General features: G+C 38.4%; 1 protein-coding gene across 1 annotated transcript in view; it reads right to left on the reverse strand.

Moving 5' to 3' along the window:
- Positions 1–4,305: 4,305 nt before the first annotated feature.
- Positions 4,306–17,406, reverse strand: part of Znf280c (zinc finger protein 280C) — a 50,154-nt gene continuing 37,053 nt past the window's right edge. The window contains exons 15-20 of the mRNA XM_090326014.1: positions 13,198–13,505; positions 12,048–12,185; positions 9,799–9,861; positions 4,903–5,021; positions 4,728–4,764; positions 4,306–4,620 (exon numbers count right to left, since the gene is read on the reverse strand). Of these exons, the coding sequence (XP_090182140.1) occupies positions 4,605–4,620; positions 4,728–4,764; positions 4,903–5,021; positions 9,799–9,861; positions 12,048–12,185; positions 13,198–13,505 (681 nt within the window). The 3' untranslated portion in view covers positions 4,306–4,604. The remainder of the gene's footprint in view (positions 4,621–4,727; positions 4,765–4,902; positions 5,022–9,798; positions 9,862–12,047; positions 12,186–13,197; positions 13,506–17,406) is intronic.

A 17,406-nucleotide genomic window follows, 5' to 3' on the forward strand; every position in this document is an offset into this window, starting at 1 on the left:
TTGGGAAGAATAATCCTAAATATAAATACTTTCTCACTGAGTACCACGTGCCAGGTACGGGACAAAACTGATAACACAATGAATATTGAATGCCTACCTTGCATCTCCTGCTGGTAAGGTCAGTGAATGCAGCAAAGTGTTCAGGTATTGTTTTTCTGACAGTGTTTACCAGAACAGGACTGAGCAATGGTCCCAAAGTAGACATGTAGACACCTGGAACTGTAAGATTACTCTTACAAAATGGAATAGGGCTTAACTCTCCTAAGGGAAGCCTGTGATCTGTGGTAAATGGCTACAGGCCTGCAAAAAGAAGTTATGAAAGGATACATTAAGAAGAACCTTGCCTGCTCAGGGACACGGATTTTGAAGCTAGGTAAGTAAGTAGTTTTGTTCCTTTAGGAGCTCAGAGAGATTCTACTAACCATGATACAGTTGAATTAGAATGAGAAATAAACTTCACAACTGCATCTGAGTTGATCTTTCCCAGTAATAAAACGACCCTCTGAATTCAATCTCTCTTTTTGGTCACTTGTGGGGTTTGAACTCAGGGCCTTCGTGCTGCCCCTGAGCATTTTGTGCTCCAAGCTAGTGCTCTACCACTTTGAGCCATAGCTCCATTGTTTTTGAGTGGTTAATTGGACATAAAAGTCTTTTATCTCCAAACTGGCGTTGAACTACAGTCCTCCTGAGTAGCTAGGATTAAAGGCATGAGTCACCAGTGCCTGGCTATTTCTTGTGTTGTTTGAACTCTGGACCTCTAGCTCTTACTCAGCTTTTTTTTTTCTCATAGCTGGAAGTCTACCACCTGAGCCATAACTCCACCTCCACTTACAGGCTTTGTTGGTTAATTGGAGATGAATCTTTTGGATTTGTCTGCTCCTAGATGGCTTTGAACTGCATTTATAGGCACAAGCCACCTGTGCTAGGCTGAATTTCACCTTAAAAGGAGAGGAGGAAGCCTAACCTGCCAATTCTAGGTAGAAATTGTAATGTTTCAGGTAAGGAGGAGCTACCCCAGGTATTACTCTGTCTTTTCTTCCAGGGACATCACTAGTTGGGAAGGATAACATGGGGCTTCGGAGGCCACAGATCCACTCTAATCTTAGTTTTGTGGGCACTTTGACTGGATTTAGGAATCTTGTTATTGCTAGAGCTGATTAACAAGAGCAAAGCAGATAAGTTTTTATAAACTTTATGTGATATTCTTCAAACAATATGAAGTTGGAAAAAATAACCAGGGCACAATTCTTTGATAGTTTTTAAATAAAAACTTAAAAAAATAATAAATTTGTGAAAGATTGACAGGACAAATAGGTGTCAGGCCTGGGTAATAAGTCGTAGGGATGTCACTAAGACATATGGTAGTGGGGTGGAGGGTATACACTGGTAGAATAGAAGTCTTAGATGGAAGAGTTTGAATATTCAGGTTTATTTCAGCAATAATGAGCTGTTTCTGATGACCAAGACTGTTTTCCTGTCTTGGTATATGAAGGATATCCGCTCTGAAAGAATCTGCATGGAGGAAAAACAAAGGCCAAATGATCTTTTTTTTTGTTTGTCCTGAGCCTTGAACTCACGGCCTGAGCACTGTTCTTGGGCTTTCTCAAGGCTAGAGCTCTACCACTTGAGCTACAGCATCATTTCTGGCTTTTTCTATATATATGTGGCACCGAGGAATTGAACCCAGGTCTTAGTGCATGCTATGTAAGCACTCTACCACTAGGCCAAACTCCTGGCCCCTTTGTTATTTATTTATTTATTTTTTTGTGCAGGTACAGGGGCATGAACTCAGGGCCTTCAGCTCTTGTTTGGCTTTTCCACTCTACCATCTGAGCCACACCTCCATTTTTGAATTAGTGAAATTTTATATAGCAAGCTTTTAACTGTTCCTTAAAAAAGTATAAGATGAGGGCCGGCAGTTTGGCCTAGTGGTAGAGTGCTTACTTAGCATGCCCGAAGACCCAGGTTCGATTCCTCAGCACCACATACATAGAAAACAGCTGGAAGTGGTGCTGTGGCACAAGGGTAGAGCTGTGACCTTGAGAAAAGTCCACGGACAGTGCTCAGGCCCTGAGTTCAAGCTCCACAACTGGCAAAAATAAAAATAAAAAATAAAAGTCTTAAAAAAAGGTACAAGATGAATTCAATAGAGTTCTCTGTGTGTAGGTCAGGCAATATATTTTCATGTGAAAAGCAAAGCAATGTTCTAGTTGCATGTGATAATCTATAGCTGTTATAAGGAGTTAGTGTTTCTAAAATAATTTCCAAAGGTCTTTAACGATAATTATTTATTAAAAAAATAAGTAACATCAAAACATTTTAACAAATGTATATTCAATGTAACCAAAATAAACAAACACCAAATTTAAAAAATATACATCTATTCATGCATATATATGTATGTATATATATATATGCAAGAGACAAGTGCAATTTTTGGTCCCAACATTTCTGAATATATTATCTTTATCCAAAGGAATTACAGTAATGACTACAAAGATAGTATGCATCAGATAAACAGAAATGCATCGTTAAAACTTGTTTTAAGGTCATGAGGAGGATCTTTGTCAATTCCTTGTGCATTTGAACTCACAATCAGTAAGATATTAATGACAGTCCCAAGAGATAGCATGTATTATTAGTATCCAATTTCTGAGCAAGTATCAAATTAAGTAGCTACCAGGTGGATACATGGAATAATAGAGAATTTTGAGGAAATTTCTTGGAGTTCTTAGAACCAAACACAAAACAAAGATTTTAAAAGAAAGTACAAGAGTAGAAATAACAAAATGGACATCAATTTTTTTTTACTGAAGAACAACATAAGACTGAGCTAGCAAAATATTTTTTTAAAAACATTTAAACGCTAGTTTTGCTGAAAACTAGAAATAAGACGGTATAAAACTTTAAATGACAACATGAGTAATTGTTGCTTTGGAGGATAATTTTAGAAAGTTTGTTTTTCCAAAAATATGAAATTATTCTTGATTTCTTACATAACCAAAAATTTTATATTCCTTATACTATATGCATGCTAGATAAAGATTAGCAGCCAGCATGACTGAACTTTAACTTTAATCCTGCACCAGTGGATCACACCTGTAATCTTACTACTTAAGAGGCTGAGGTATGATTTTTTTTGGTCTTTGTGCTTAAACTCAGGACCTGGGCACTGCCTTAGAGATTTATTTATTTATTTTGCTTTTCACTCTACCACTTGACCCACATTTCCACTTCTGACTTTTTGAAAGTTAGCTGGAGATAAGAGTTTCTTGCCCAAGCTGATTTAGACTGCACTCCTCAGATCTCAGCCTCCTAAGTAGCTAAGAATACACCCATGAGCCATCAGCACCTGGCTCTCTGAGATGCTTATCTCCAATTAACCACTGAAAACTAGAAGTAGAGATGTGACTCAGTGGTACAGCACCAGCCTTGAGCACAAAAGCTCATGGACAGTGCCCAGGCCTTGAGCTCAATTCCCAGGACTGACAAAAAAACATGAGCTTGTATGTTGAACCATTGATATAATGGGCGTTTCTTGGTTAGAATCACTTCACAAGCTCAAGATCAAGAACCAAAGGCCTTCAGTAGAAAGTTGCGTTCAATTGGTGGGTCTGGAGGTCATCAGTGGCCAAATCATCATCAGCCTTATTATAGGAGGCCATTCAGGCAGGAAAAGAACTCCCCCGGGCTGGGAGTTTGGCCTAGTGGTAGAGTGCTTGCCTAGCATGCACGAAAACCTGCATTCCATTCCCCGGCACCACATACATAGGGAAAAAAAGCCAGAAGTGGTGCTGTGGCTCAAGTGGTAGAGCTCTAGCCTTGAGAAAACCTATGAACAAGAGCTCAGGCCCTGAGCCCAAACCCAGGACAGGCAAAAAAAATTCTCCTTAAGCTCTGAATTCTTAGGGTCAAGAACTGGAAGGGGACTCATAGGTAAATTATTCACTTTCATTAGAAACAGAACAAATATCAGTTATTCCCATTGAAGGGGGACATGTCCAGGAGTACGCTAGAAAATTTTTTGAATTTCTGTTATTCTACATTTGAAATAGAACAACGATAGAGGAAGGAAGGAAAACCTTACCTACACAATGTCAGATAAGAAATTAAGAAAGCACACAACATAAAAAATATGAACAGCCACATCATTTGGAATGTAACATTCTGAAGGCAAGTATAACAAGGAAAATTAGGCTCTCAGCCACTGACCCGAACCTTGCGGATCTCGAGGTCACGTGTACCTGGGAGCCCGAGCATGCCCGAATAAAACCCTCTTGCTCATTGCAAAAAAACCCAAAAAAACAAAAAAAAACAAGGAAAATTATTTCAAGCAAAGCAAAAAAGACAATAGCAACGAAAGTTATTTTTGGAAAGAGCTAACTACAGAAAAACTACACTTATTAAGATATGTTAATCTAACTCACAGATAAAGTGGAATAAAAAATCTAGTGTCATTTGAAAGCTGAAAAGAGATAAAGAACGAAAGCTAGTGTTATGAACTTGTTCAACCACCTTGGCGTGAGAAAACACTTTAGAACTTTGAACTTAGGGTACTTCAACTTGTCTTGCACCAATTTGCACCAGTTCCACACAGCAGGGATCTATTTCCATGAGCAGCTTTAAAACAAAAGCAAAAATATGCCTTAATATTTTTCATTTATATTAATGATACATTTTAAAATTGCAATCAAGAAAAAAATCCATCAATGGAAAATTAAACTTACTGTGAAGTGGGTTCAGAAGTTGAGGTACTTTCAGAAACTGAAATCAGAAGGAGGGTTTTACATATAAAACAGTGTATGAGATTATTGATTTGGTAGATAAGAAGCCCATACTGTGGCTTATCAAAAATACCACATTAAACATTAGAAATTCAAATAAATACATATGTATACATACCATTCTCTATTATAACTTGGCAGGTATGAGTTTTACGTTGACTTAAGTGTTTAGCCATACGGTCTAGGCCAGAAGCATCAGTTAAGAAATCACACTTAAGGCACACCAGAGTGATGCCCCTATGGAAAAAAAAAAGAAGGTAGTAAGAAAGAAAAGGGTCTTTTCTTTTCTTTTCGTGCCAGTCATGGGGCTTGAACTCAGAGCTTGGGCACTGCTTGGGGATTTTTCAAGGCTAGGGCTCTACCACTTGAAAAACCCCTTCTGGCTTTTTTTTCTGTGTATCTGGTACCAGGGAATCAAACCTAGAGCTTCGTGCATGCTAGGTGAGCACTGTACCACTAGGCCATGCTTCTGGCCCAGGATCTCTTCTTACATGGAAATCTACACACAAGGTTCAGTAAGTACTGTTTCACTGTTTCATGTAATTAACCTGAATTTTAATTTCATGTGTTATGATTGTAATTTCCCATGTTGGTTATATAAATATGACATATCTAAAATGGTTTGTAGAGCCATTTCTAGAAAATATCATAGTAATGTCTAAATTCTGCTAACATTTATTGTTTAATATACTATATCCTCTCAACTGATAGATAAAAGCCTAGCATCCAGACTGCACAGCCCTGGTTGTGGTATTAATTTATGCAACTCACAAATTTTCCATGCCTTTTCCTATTTGCAAAATGTAACATCCATTTATTTATTCATTCAAATATATACTGGCTGAGGACCTTCTTCACACTGTGCTAATAGGTATTGTAGCTATATTTATTCACTATATTGATTCATATTTTCACTATTTATTTTACTATTCACTATTTATTCACTATAATAGTAAATAAAAGTTCATTATTTATTGTTTTATTTAAGTTAGGATGAAATTAGAAAAGGAATATGGGAATTTAAAAACAACCCACTTAGCTGGACACTAGTGGCTCATACATGTTAATCTTAGCAACTCAGGAGGCTCAAATCTGAGGATTGAGGTTCAAACCAGCCTGGGAAGGAAACACCATGAGACTCTTATCTCCAATTAAGCACCCCCCAAAAAAAAAAGCGTGAAGTGCTGTTGCAGCTCAGTGGTAGCATACTAGCCTTGAGAATAAAAATCTTAGGGACAGTGCCCAGGCTCTGAGTTAAAGGCTCAAAGCCAGGATGGACACAAACATACACACACTCAGTTATTTTTTTGTTTTTGCCAGTTGCAGGGCTTGAACTCAGGGCCTGGGCACTGTCCTTGGATACATTTTTGCTCAAGGCTAGTGCTCTGCCACTTGAACCATAGCACTACTTCCGCCTTTTCTGTATATGTGGTACCGAAGAATCGAACCCAGGGCTTTGTGCATGTGAGGGGAGCACTCTACCACTAGCCTATGCTCTTGGCCCCTCATCCAGTTTTTTTATTATTATTTTTTCATATATTTTTATTGTAATTGATGGAAGGGTTACATTATATTTGCCAGGTAGAAGGTACATTAATTCACGTACATTGATACCCTTTCTCATGTCTTAGTCCCCATTTCCCTCCCCCCTCATCCAGTTTTTATACACACTTTTATATTTATACCTACCATCTGATCTAAATCTTATAACAATTCAAAGGAATAATACCACAGTGATCACTTTTCTGTAGAGGATGAGAGGATAGGGTGAGGCTTAGTAACTTATACCAAGATCAGTTCTGGGTTTAAATCTGAGCCCTTAAGATTCCAGAGCTCATGTATTTTCTTTGGTTTTTGATTTATTTTTATTTTTTGGAAGTAGGGTTTTGTTATTTTGCCTAGGATGTTCTTGATTTCACTATGTAGCCTATGCTATCCTCAAACTGATTGCTCTTGCTTCAAATACTGGCATTCTTTTTTTCTGGTACTGGGGATAAAATCAGGGCCTGTGTATGCTGGATATGTACTCTACCTCTTGAGTTAGATCTCCTTCCATGAGCCCATGTTCTTAAACATGCTATGATACCACTCACTAACTTCACCCAGGTCAGTGATTAATAGTCTTGACTATAACAGCCTTAACCAGTCAGTGCTTCCTGTACCTATAACTCACCTTGCATATCCCTCAAAACTGATCTTCCAAAGTCAACTATACAACTTGTGGGTAGAGATGGGAGGGAGAGGCTTGGAGACAGAGGGAACAGAATACATTGTACAAAGGGAACATATTCATTACCTGACTCATATAATTGTAATCCCTCTATCACATTTGTAATAACAATAAAGTAAATTAATTTTTAAAAAACTGATTTTCCTTCAGTACCCTCGATTGTATTAAAAAATTCATGGTTTCCTCAAAGACCTCCAACTTAAAATTAAGTAAAAAATCTCTAGACTTTTTCAGGTATTCAAACATTGGAACTGAGATCAAACCTATTTGATGTTTATACTATATTTATGAGCTTTGTGTTCCATCTACATACACTATACTGTTAAAATTATTCACTGTGACTGAGAAGAATGTATATACATGCTGCCTTTTCTTGCTGTACTTTCATTCATACCTGTCCCTTTCTTTATAGACACCTATCTCTCCTTTGAAATCCAATAACCCTCATTATACTTACTATATTTACTGTATTTATGGTCACCTTTTTTTTGTCGGTTGTGTGGCTTGAACTCTGGGCCTGGGCACTGTCCTTGAGCTCTTCAGCTCAAGACTACCGCCCTACCCTTGAGCCACAGCACCACTTCCAGTTTTCTGGTGGATAATTGGAGATAAGAGTCTCACAGACTTTAGTGCCTGGGCTGGCTTTGAACCGTGATCCTCAGATCTCAGCCTCCTGAGTAGCTAGAATTTCAGGCACAAGCTACCACACCTGGCTCACCTTTTTCTTTTGGTGCCAGTTCTAGGGCTTGAATTCAGGTTCTCAGTCATAGTTCTAAGGTTAATTTTTATATCCCTCCAAGAAGCTGTATATTCCTTGAATGTTGGTACCAAGCTTTTCTCTTCATCAGTTACACTAATCTTGTATTAGGTATGTAGATGCAGAATATATAGCTTTATTTTAACAACATCTTACAAAAATACTGATATACAGAATTATAAATATGCTAGGATAAGAAATTGATTAATTTTCTTCCTATATTTGAGACTAATACAAGTTGAGGAAAAAATATATGGCTCTCTCTGTCGTGCATTCCCTCTCTCAACAGGATCTTCCAATGTAGTCTGGGCTGGCCTCAAACTCTGATCCTCCAGTGTTGGCCTCTCAAATGTTAGAATTTCAATCATGTGTCATCAATAGCCTTGTGAGAGCCCAGATCTTTGAAATCAAACCATTAATTAATTTATTAATTTTGGTGCCAGTCCTTGGGCTTGGACTCAGGGCCTGAGCACTGTCCTTGGGCATTCCTCAAGGCTAGCACTCTACCACTGAAGCCACAGCACCACTTCTGGCTTTTTCTGTTTATGTGGTACCAAGGAATTGAATCCAGGTCTTTGTGTATGCTAGGCAAGCATTCTACCAGAAGGCCATGCTCCCAGTCCTTTTTAAAACCTAAGCACATAACTGAGCTTGCATGGAAAAAATTAGAATTCATTATTAGAAATAATAAATCCATTTTCTCTCTTTTAAAAACATAACGTGTTTACTAAAGAACTAATGTGGCTTACTTTTTAAATTTCCTTCAATTCAGTTATGTATTACAAACAGCATTAATGTATTTTTGCACTGGCATCAAATTTTCCTTCACTTATGAGCTGTTAGTCCAATGTAATCAACATATGTTGGGCTCAAAATATATACTGACTTCACATATATTTACCAAGCATCTTGTGTGCAAGGTACTGTTCAATGCCTAGCAAATGTCTGAAAGCATGAGTAAAATAATTAAATAAAGGAAGTGAAAATAAATCAGGAGGGCTGGGAATTTGGCCTAGTAGTAGAATGATTGCCAAGCATGCCAAGGTCCAATTCCTTGGTACCACATACATAGAAAAAGCCAGAAGTGTTGCTGTGGCTCACGTGGTAGAGATCTAGCGTTGAGAAAGCCCAAGGACAGTGCTCAGGCCATGAGTTAATCCACAGGACTGGCACAAAAAAAATCAGGAGTATGTGAATAATCATGATACTTTAGTGAAAGTGGAGAAATATATTATGTAGCGCAAACTAAGTTAATTACCAAAGCCTTTATAAATATTAATCAAGAGTTATTTCTGTATACAAAATAAGCTTTACACCTTTATTTCATAAGGAGGAAAGCTAAGATTTGTAAATGTTATATATGAATTTCAGATATTACAGTGTTTTAATAATCTTCCATTTAAATACTAGACTTTTTTGTTATTGTTATTTTGCAATACAAATGCATGAAATTTCCATTTCAGGACCCAGCACCATTGAAACAAAATTTGGTCACAGATGATAATCCCATTTTTTTTTGCCAGTTTGGGGCTTGAACTCAGGGCCTGAGCACTGTCCTTGGACTTTCTCAAGGCTAGAGCTCTACCACTTGAGCCACAGCACCACTTCTGGCTTTTGCTATGTATGTGGTACTGAGGAATTGAACCCGGCTCTTTGTGCATGTTAGGCAAGCACTCTACCACTAGGCCAAACTCTCAGCCCCAATAAACCCATCTTTTGTTCTTGTTTTGTTCCAGCCCCAGGGCTTGAAATTATCTGGGTATTGTCCCTGAACTTTTGTACTTAAAACTAGTGCTCTACCACTTGAGCTACAGCTCCATTTTCAGCTTTTTGATAGTTAATTGGAGAGATAAGCCTCTCATAAACTTTCCATCCTGGGCTGGCTTTGAACTAAAATCCTCAGATCTTAGTCTCCTAAGTAATTAGGAATACAGGCATCAATCACCATCCCCAGCTTCTATCTTTTGCTTAGGAAATATTTACTGCAAATTTTCAATACATAAAATAGGAAAAGATCAACTATTTACCTGAGAACTCTTGAATGCTTCTTAAAAAGACAAAACCATTTCATGGGCTGACTGCCATGAACGCTGGATAGACAAAAAGCAAACAATATTTTAGTATTTTTATTATACAGTAATATTAATTATATCACTACATTTTCAAGTGTATGTCTTTTTGGTAGTACTTGGAGTGGGGAGGTTGACCACAGGGAATGTTCTTCCATTTGAGCCATGCTCAATCCTTTAGCTACTTTTCAGATACTTTGTAAAGGTTTATTTATTTGTTCAGGTCATCTTCAAGTCATGCCTCACTAGTAAAACAGATCATAGACATGAACTACTACACTGGCTTTTGTTCAGACAGGGTGTCACTTTCTTTGGTCTGGGCTGGGCTTGAGACTCCTGAGTAGTTGGGATTACAGGTATGTGCCATGGTATTAATTTATTATTTTAGAATAAAAGATCATCATCTAAGCAGAATGAAAGATCATTGTCTAAGTAAAGAAATTCTGTTTCATTTGGGTTCTACCCTCACGAATGGGATTAGTGACCTTATTAAAAAGATTGCAGAGACCTAGCTTGTCTCTTTCACCATGTGAGAACACAGTGAGAAGATATTCATGAAAACCAGTGGGGTCAGGAGTTTGGCCTAGTGGTAGAGTGCTTGTGTACTATGCATGAAGACCTGGGTTTAATTCCTTGGTACCACATACACAGAAAAAGCCGGAAGTGGTGCTGTGGCTCAAGTGGTAGAGCTCTAGCTTTGAGAAAGCCCAAGGACAGTGCTCAGGCCCTGAGTTCAAGCCCCAGGACTGGCAATAAATAAGAAAAAAAACCAGGTCTTCACCAGAACACCAGTATCTGCTGACACCCTGATCATTATAAACATCGGTCTTTAGAACTATAGAAAATACATTTTTTTCTCTTGTTTAAAAAGCTACCCAATTCATAGTATTTTGTTAAAAACATCCAAATGGACTAAGATGATCATTTCTATTTTATTTGTATTTCTACCTTACATTGCATTTTATCTTATATATATGTATATTTATTACATATTATGTATACACACAAATATATTATGCATACAAATAAATAAATAACCAAACAAACAAATAAATAAAGGTATTTGCAGATGTGTGTGTGTGTGTGTGTGTGTGTGTGTGTGTGTGTGTGTTTGTGATTTTCCTGGCTGGGCTGGCCTCGAGCCATGATTTTCAGATCTCAGTCTCCTGAGTAGCAAGGATTCCAGGTATGAGCCACCTGCACCCAGCTTTGGACTGACTTTTATGTAAGCTAAAGTTTAAGGAGTAATAGCCCTGGAAGATATTCTTAAGTATAAAGTCATTGTGATTATTAACGGGTTGTACAGAGGGCTCATCATTTCATAAGTCAGGTAATGAGTACATTTTATTTTTACACCACCCCTTCCTTTGCTTTCCCTCAGGTCTTCCCACACTCCATCCCTGTCTAGAATTACATAAAGAGGTTTGTTTTGCATTTTTTGGTGCCGGCCCTGGGCTTGAACTCAGAGCCCGGGTGCTGTTCTTGAGTGTTTCTACACAACGTTAGCAGTCTACCACTTGAGCCACATCTCCATTTCAAGCTTTTTTGGTAGTAAACTGGACATAAGAGTCTTAAGGACTTGGGTTGGCTTCAAATTGTAATCAAGTCCCAGTACCGGCAAATATATGTACACAAAAAAAGATATGCTAAAAATGTTTTCTAATTTCCTTTTTTGCCCGTCATGGGGATTGAACGCAGGGCTTGAGCATCGTCCTTGGACTTTTCTCAAGGATAGAGCTCTCTCACTTGAGCCTCAGCACCACTTCCGGCTTTTATTTTCTATGTATGTGGTGTTGAGGAATGGAACCCGGGCCTTTGTGCAAACAGTCTACCTCTAGGCCAAACTCCAGGACCCAAATACTTTCTAACTGAATAGCTTATTAGTTTAGGGGGTGAATTACAATACCATTCGGGATGTTACGTGACTGCCACAGAATAAGAGACCACCATTAATCCCAGCAGTGTAGTAAGTTAAAAACTAGTTGGGCCTAGTTTACAGCAATAAGGTTATGGTGCAGAACCCTGCAGTAGCAAGGAAGTAGAGTTGTAACATGAAGAAGGTAGACTTTCAGGAAGTCATGATGTATGGTGCTGGGGACTGAATTTAGAGCTTTATGAAGGCTAGGCAAGTGTCATACCTACTGGTAATCAGAGCTAAACCAGTCTTAAATGAAAATTTTGATTAGTAGTTTACATGTTTAACTTACCTCATATGATTTATGAAGGCTTTGTTACAGTTAGTATTGTATTTGCAATGATCACAATGGGAATATAGAGAAAAGTGGCTTGCAAAATCTTTTATTTTGGAATGACACTCAATGCACTTGTGAATTCCCTGACAATACCTTATGGAGACAAAAAAATCATGAAAATATGTTGTATAACAAAATTGAGGGACAATGTTATTTAAAATTAATTGAAATCAATTAATTTTAATTAGTGTCATCAAAAGGCCTAACAGCTTGTAAATTTGCTTTGAAACAATAAGCAAAATGTCTAACACAAGTTAATGTTTCTGCAGAATAAAAATAATCAAATTAACCAATTCAATCACCATAAAAACAAAAGCATAAAACAGGGGCCATGTGGCCTAGTGGTAGAGTGCTTGCCTGGCATGCACGAAGCCGTGGGTTCCATTCCTTGGTATGACATATACAGAAAAAGCTGAAAGTGGTGCTTTGGCTCAAGTGGTAGAGTGCTAGCTAGCCTTGAGCACAGAGAGGTTAGGGACAGTGCCCAGGCCCTGAGTTCAAGCCCCAGGACTGGTAAAGAAAAGCATAAAACATAAGATTAGTGTAAAAAAGATAAACTAAACAGTATGTTTTGCTCAACAGTACTTTTTTTTCCTTTGAGCCAGTCCTGGGGCTTGAGCTTAGGGCCTGTGTACTCTCCCTGAGCTTTTTTCTCAAGGCTTGTACTCTACCACTTGGGCCACAGCCCTACTTCTGGCTTTTTTGGTGATTAACTGAGATAAGAGTCTTATGGACTTTTCTGCCCGAGTTGGCTTTGAAGTACAGTTCTCGGAGCTCAGTTTCTTGAGTAGCTTGGATTACAGTCATGAGCTACCAGTGCCAAGCTTCAGTAGTACCTTTTCATCGTTTGTTTGGTCTTTTTTTATTAAGTCATTTATGAACATTGATTTTTACATCCTATTTCAAATGTCATGTTTAACAAACAAGTATTCAAGAAGGGTATCTCTGTATACAATCACTGGCACTTAGGTCATTTGCTTGGTCTTTATTCCAGGTAAATAGTTACATGTAAATGTGCAAGAGGGTTCTGTGATATGGAAATCATATTAAACATTTAATATTTAGTATTAAATTACTATTGTATGTTGGGAATAAAAGATAGTACCTTAAATTCTTCAAAGCTATGCTGATTGCATTTTTTCTGTTGCGCTGTCTCCTTTGCTTGCAAGACTGCTTGCCTTTGCACTTAGGGGTACTTGTGTTTGACCTACTTTTATTAGGTTTAGCTGCAGTGGATACACTTGCTTGCTGTTTATTTAACTTAGATTTACTTGCAGGATTCTTTTGAAGACTTTTAGTAGCTGCATTTGTAGAAGTTGAAGGTAAAATCTGAAGAGAAGTACTTGGAATACAACTGGAATCTGTACTTGATAGTGTTGACTGAGCAGGTCCCAATGAAGCTCGGATAGTAATCTATAAAAGAAAAATAATACATACTTTTTGAAAACATTATTACAGCGTAATAAAAAATAACACCTGAAAGGCCTTACACTTATGATCACTTTGTCCAAAGATTCAAAAATAATTCAATGAGGGAATGGTGCTGTAAAAACTGCTATCCACATACAGCAAAATGAATTCAAGTAAGGGACTCACAACTGTAATCCTAGATATGCAGGAGTCTGAGATCTGGAGGATGGATGTTTGAGGCCATCCTACAAAGAATAGTTCACTAGACTCGTTTCCAGAAAAAAAAATGGCTAATAAAAAGAAGGACCAAGCCAGGTGTAGGTGGCTCATACCTGTGATCCTAGCTATTCAGGAAGCTAACATCTGAGTTCAAAGCCAGCCCAGGCAGGAAAGTCTGTGAGCCTTATTATCTCCACTAAACTACCAAAAAGCCAGCAGTGAAGCTGTGGTTCAAGTGGAAGAACACTAGTCTTGAGCAAAAGAAGCTCAAGGACAGCGCCCAGGACCTGAGCTCAAGCCCAAGGACTGGCACAGACACACAGACACACAGACACACAGACACACACAAAGTGGGGCTGAAAGCTTGGCTCAAGTTGTACACTGCAAGCCTAACAAACAGAGTTCTAAGTTCAAGCCGAGCACTGCCTCACACCCCAAAATAATAATTTGAATCCTTAATTCATAATAACAGAAATTAACTCAGAATTTGTGAAAGACAAATTTTAAGAGCTAAAACTGTAAAACTCTTAAGAAAAATATGAAGTAAAATCTTATGACCTTGTTATGAAATCGTTTCTTAAATATATCACCCAAAGCACAAGCACACACACAAAAAATGAGTAAGCAAGCACTCTACTACTAGGCCAAACTCCTGGCCCCCAAATTTCTTTTTAGAATGATAAAAACATTCTAACAATCATTATGACAATGGGTGCATAACTCTGAATATAAAATAAAACCAATGAGAGGTGAGAGTGTGGTAGAGAGCCTTCCTGGCCAAGCACAAGACCCTAAGATCAGAATTTTTGTCACCCCAAAACAACAAAAACAAATGACAAAAGCAGTGAGGCCATAAAACCAATGAAATAAGTAGTTTAGGGCTGAGACTTTGGCCTAGCCTAGGTAGAGTGCTTGCCCAGCATGCAAGAAAACCCAGGTTTGATTCCTTGGTACGATATATACAGAAAAAGCAGGAAAGTGGGGCTGTGACTCAAGTGGTAGAGTGCTAGCCTTGAGAAAGCTCGAGGACATTGGCCAGGGCCTGAGTTTAAGCCCCAGGACTGGCAAAAAAACAAAAACAAAATAAGTAGTTTAAATGGATGAATTTTATAGAATATGAATTATGTTTTCCATAAAGTTGTTACAAAATTGCAATACAGAAATTAAATAGGAAGCAGTTCTGTGGCTAAAAGTAGTAGAGTGAGAAGTTGAGCTACGGTTAGCCTTGAGCAAAAGAGCAAGGACAGTGCTAGGCCTGGAGTTCAAGCCCCACACATGACAAAAAACAAAACAAAAACAAAACAGCAAGTGTAAACTGCTATTAGATAAGTCTCTCATTCTTTTTTTCCCTTTGTGGTACTTTTTCTCAGCTCTACTGTTGAACCTTGTCTCTGTTTTTTTTTACGTATATATTTTATTGTAATTAATAGAAGGGTTACAGTACTCACCAGATAGAAGGTGCATTACTTCACAAACATTGATACCCTTTCTCATGTCTTGGTTCCCATTTCCTGACCCTTACCCCCCCCTCATCTTGTTTTCCCCCTTTATCTATCCTATTTCAAATAACCAAATAAACATGTATACAATATATCAGATAACAAGGTAAAATACTGTAACCATATGAGATAATCAAGGGGCAGCAAAAGAGATGAGAGATAACATAGTACATTAAGGACAACAATCATTCATTATATGGCTTTTGTTTCTGTATCCTGGAGGTCCTTTCATTTAGTGTCATCCTATATGGCCTTACATATCTAGGTTTTGTTCTATTGTAAATCTCTGCTGGGAGAGCCCAAGGTTTCTACTGATTATAACAAATGAGGGAGACCATTGAGCCTATGTTCCTTTGAGTCTGGCTTACTTCAGTTAATATGATTTTTTCCTAAGTCTCCATTTCCTTACAAATAGGACTATGTTGTTATTTCTGACAGCAGCATAGAATTACATTGTGTACAAATACCACATCTTATTGATCCACTCATCAACTGAGGGGCATCTGGGTTGGTTCCATATCTTTATTATGGAAAATAGTGCTGCAATGAACATCATTGTGCTAGTGGATTTAGTATGTCCTTGTTTCTCGACGATTGGGTAAATGCCAAGTAGTGGAATTGCTGGGTCATAGGGGAGCTCTATGTTTAGTCTTTTGAGGAACTGCCATACTGCTTTCCACAGTGGTTGAAAGAGTTTGCACTCCCACCAACAGTGTAGTGATGCCTCCTGGCCATATCCCCACCAGTATCTGTTGTTATTAGATTTCTTTCTCTTTGTGCTAGGCCTGGGATTTGAACTCTGGGCCTGGGCTGGGCACTGTCCATGAGCTTTTGTGCTTTTTCTACTACCTGAGCCACAGCTCCACTTCAGGCTTTTTATTTTTTTTTTGCCAGTTCTGGGGGTTGAACTCAAGGCCTGAGCTCTGTCCTTGGGCATTCCTCAAGGCTAGAGCTCTATCACTTTAGCCACAGCTATGTGGTACCGAGGATCAAACCTGGGTCTTCATGCATGCTAGGCAAGCATTACTACCATTAGGCCATACTCTCAGCTTTCTGGCTTTTTTTTCTATGTATGCTGTACCTAGGAATTAAACCCGGGTCTTGGGGCATGCTGGGTAAGTACTCTACCACTAGGCCACACTCACAGCTCCATAGCTATTTTTCTACACATGTGGTACCAAGGAATTGAACCCATGTCGTTGGGCATGCTACACAAGTACTCTACCATTAGGCCACACTCCCATCCCATAGCTTCTCATTTATTATCTGGATATACACTTGGGCTGTGGTACCTCTATTCCTGGACTAAGTTGGATGACAAGTGTGTGAAATCATGCACAGGATCTTTTCTGTTGAAATAGAATTCTGGTGGATTTATGTGCTGGAGCTTGCCTTGACTTGTGATCCTCCAATTCTTGACTCCTCAGTACTACACACACAGAAAAAGCCAGAGGTGGGCTGGGAATTTGGCCTAATGGTAAGAGTGCTTGCCTAGCATGCACAAAGAGCTGGGTTTGATTCCTTGGTACCAAATATGTAGAAAAAGCTGGCTTTGATGGTACCTGCCTGTCATTCCATGTACAGTAAAAACATAAATAGGAGCATCACAGTTCAAACAGGACAAAAAGAGAGAACCTATCTGAAACATAACCAGAATAAGCTGAGCACCAATGCCTCATGCTTGTAATCCTAGCTATTCAGGAGTCTGTGAATTGAGAATTATGGTTCAAAGCCAGCAGGAAATTCCACAAGACTTCTATCTTCAATTAATCACCAAAAAGCAAGAAGTGGAGCTTTGGTTCAAAGTGTTAGAGATGGAGTGTTAGCCATGACCAAAACAGCTCAGGGACAGCACCCAGTGCCCAGGTCCTGTGCTCAAGCCTCAGTACCAACACACACACACACACTTGGAGCTCAAATGATAGAACAACTAGTAAGTGTGAAGTTCTGAGTTCAAAGCCCAGTGCTGCCAAAGAAATAATTATAATTGAATATTTGGAAAAATATGCTTCATTATACTTATAGCTATATATTACTATTCTCTATATTCATGTAACTATAGTTCCTCCCATGTGTTTGGTGAGTAGGCTATGTGAAGGCGTATGAAATATATGTGGTTTGCTATCGTAAAAGAAGTACTGAAGTAGAAGTCACAAGACCTGAGCTTAAATTCCAATGGTATCTCT

The sequence above is a fragment of the Megascapheus bottae genome, chromosome X, assembly GCF_031878675.1.
Source record: "Megascapheus bottae isolate mThoBot1 chromosome X, mThoBot2.hap1, whole genome shotgun sequence".
NCBI classification, from domain to species: Eukaryota; Metazoa; Chordata; class Mammalia; order Rodentia; family Geomyidae; genus Megascapheus; species Megascapheus bottae.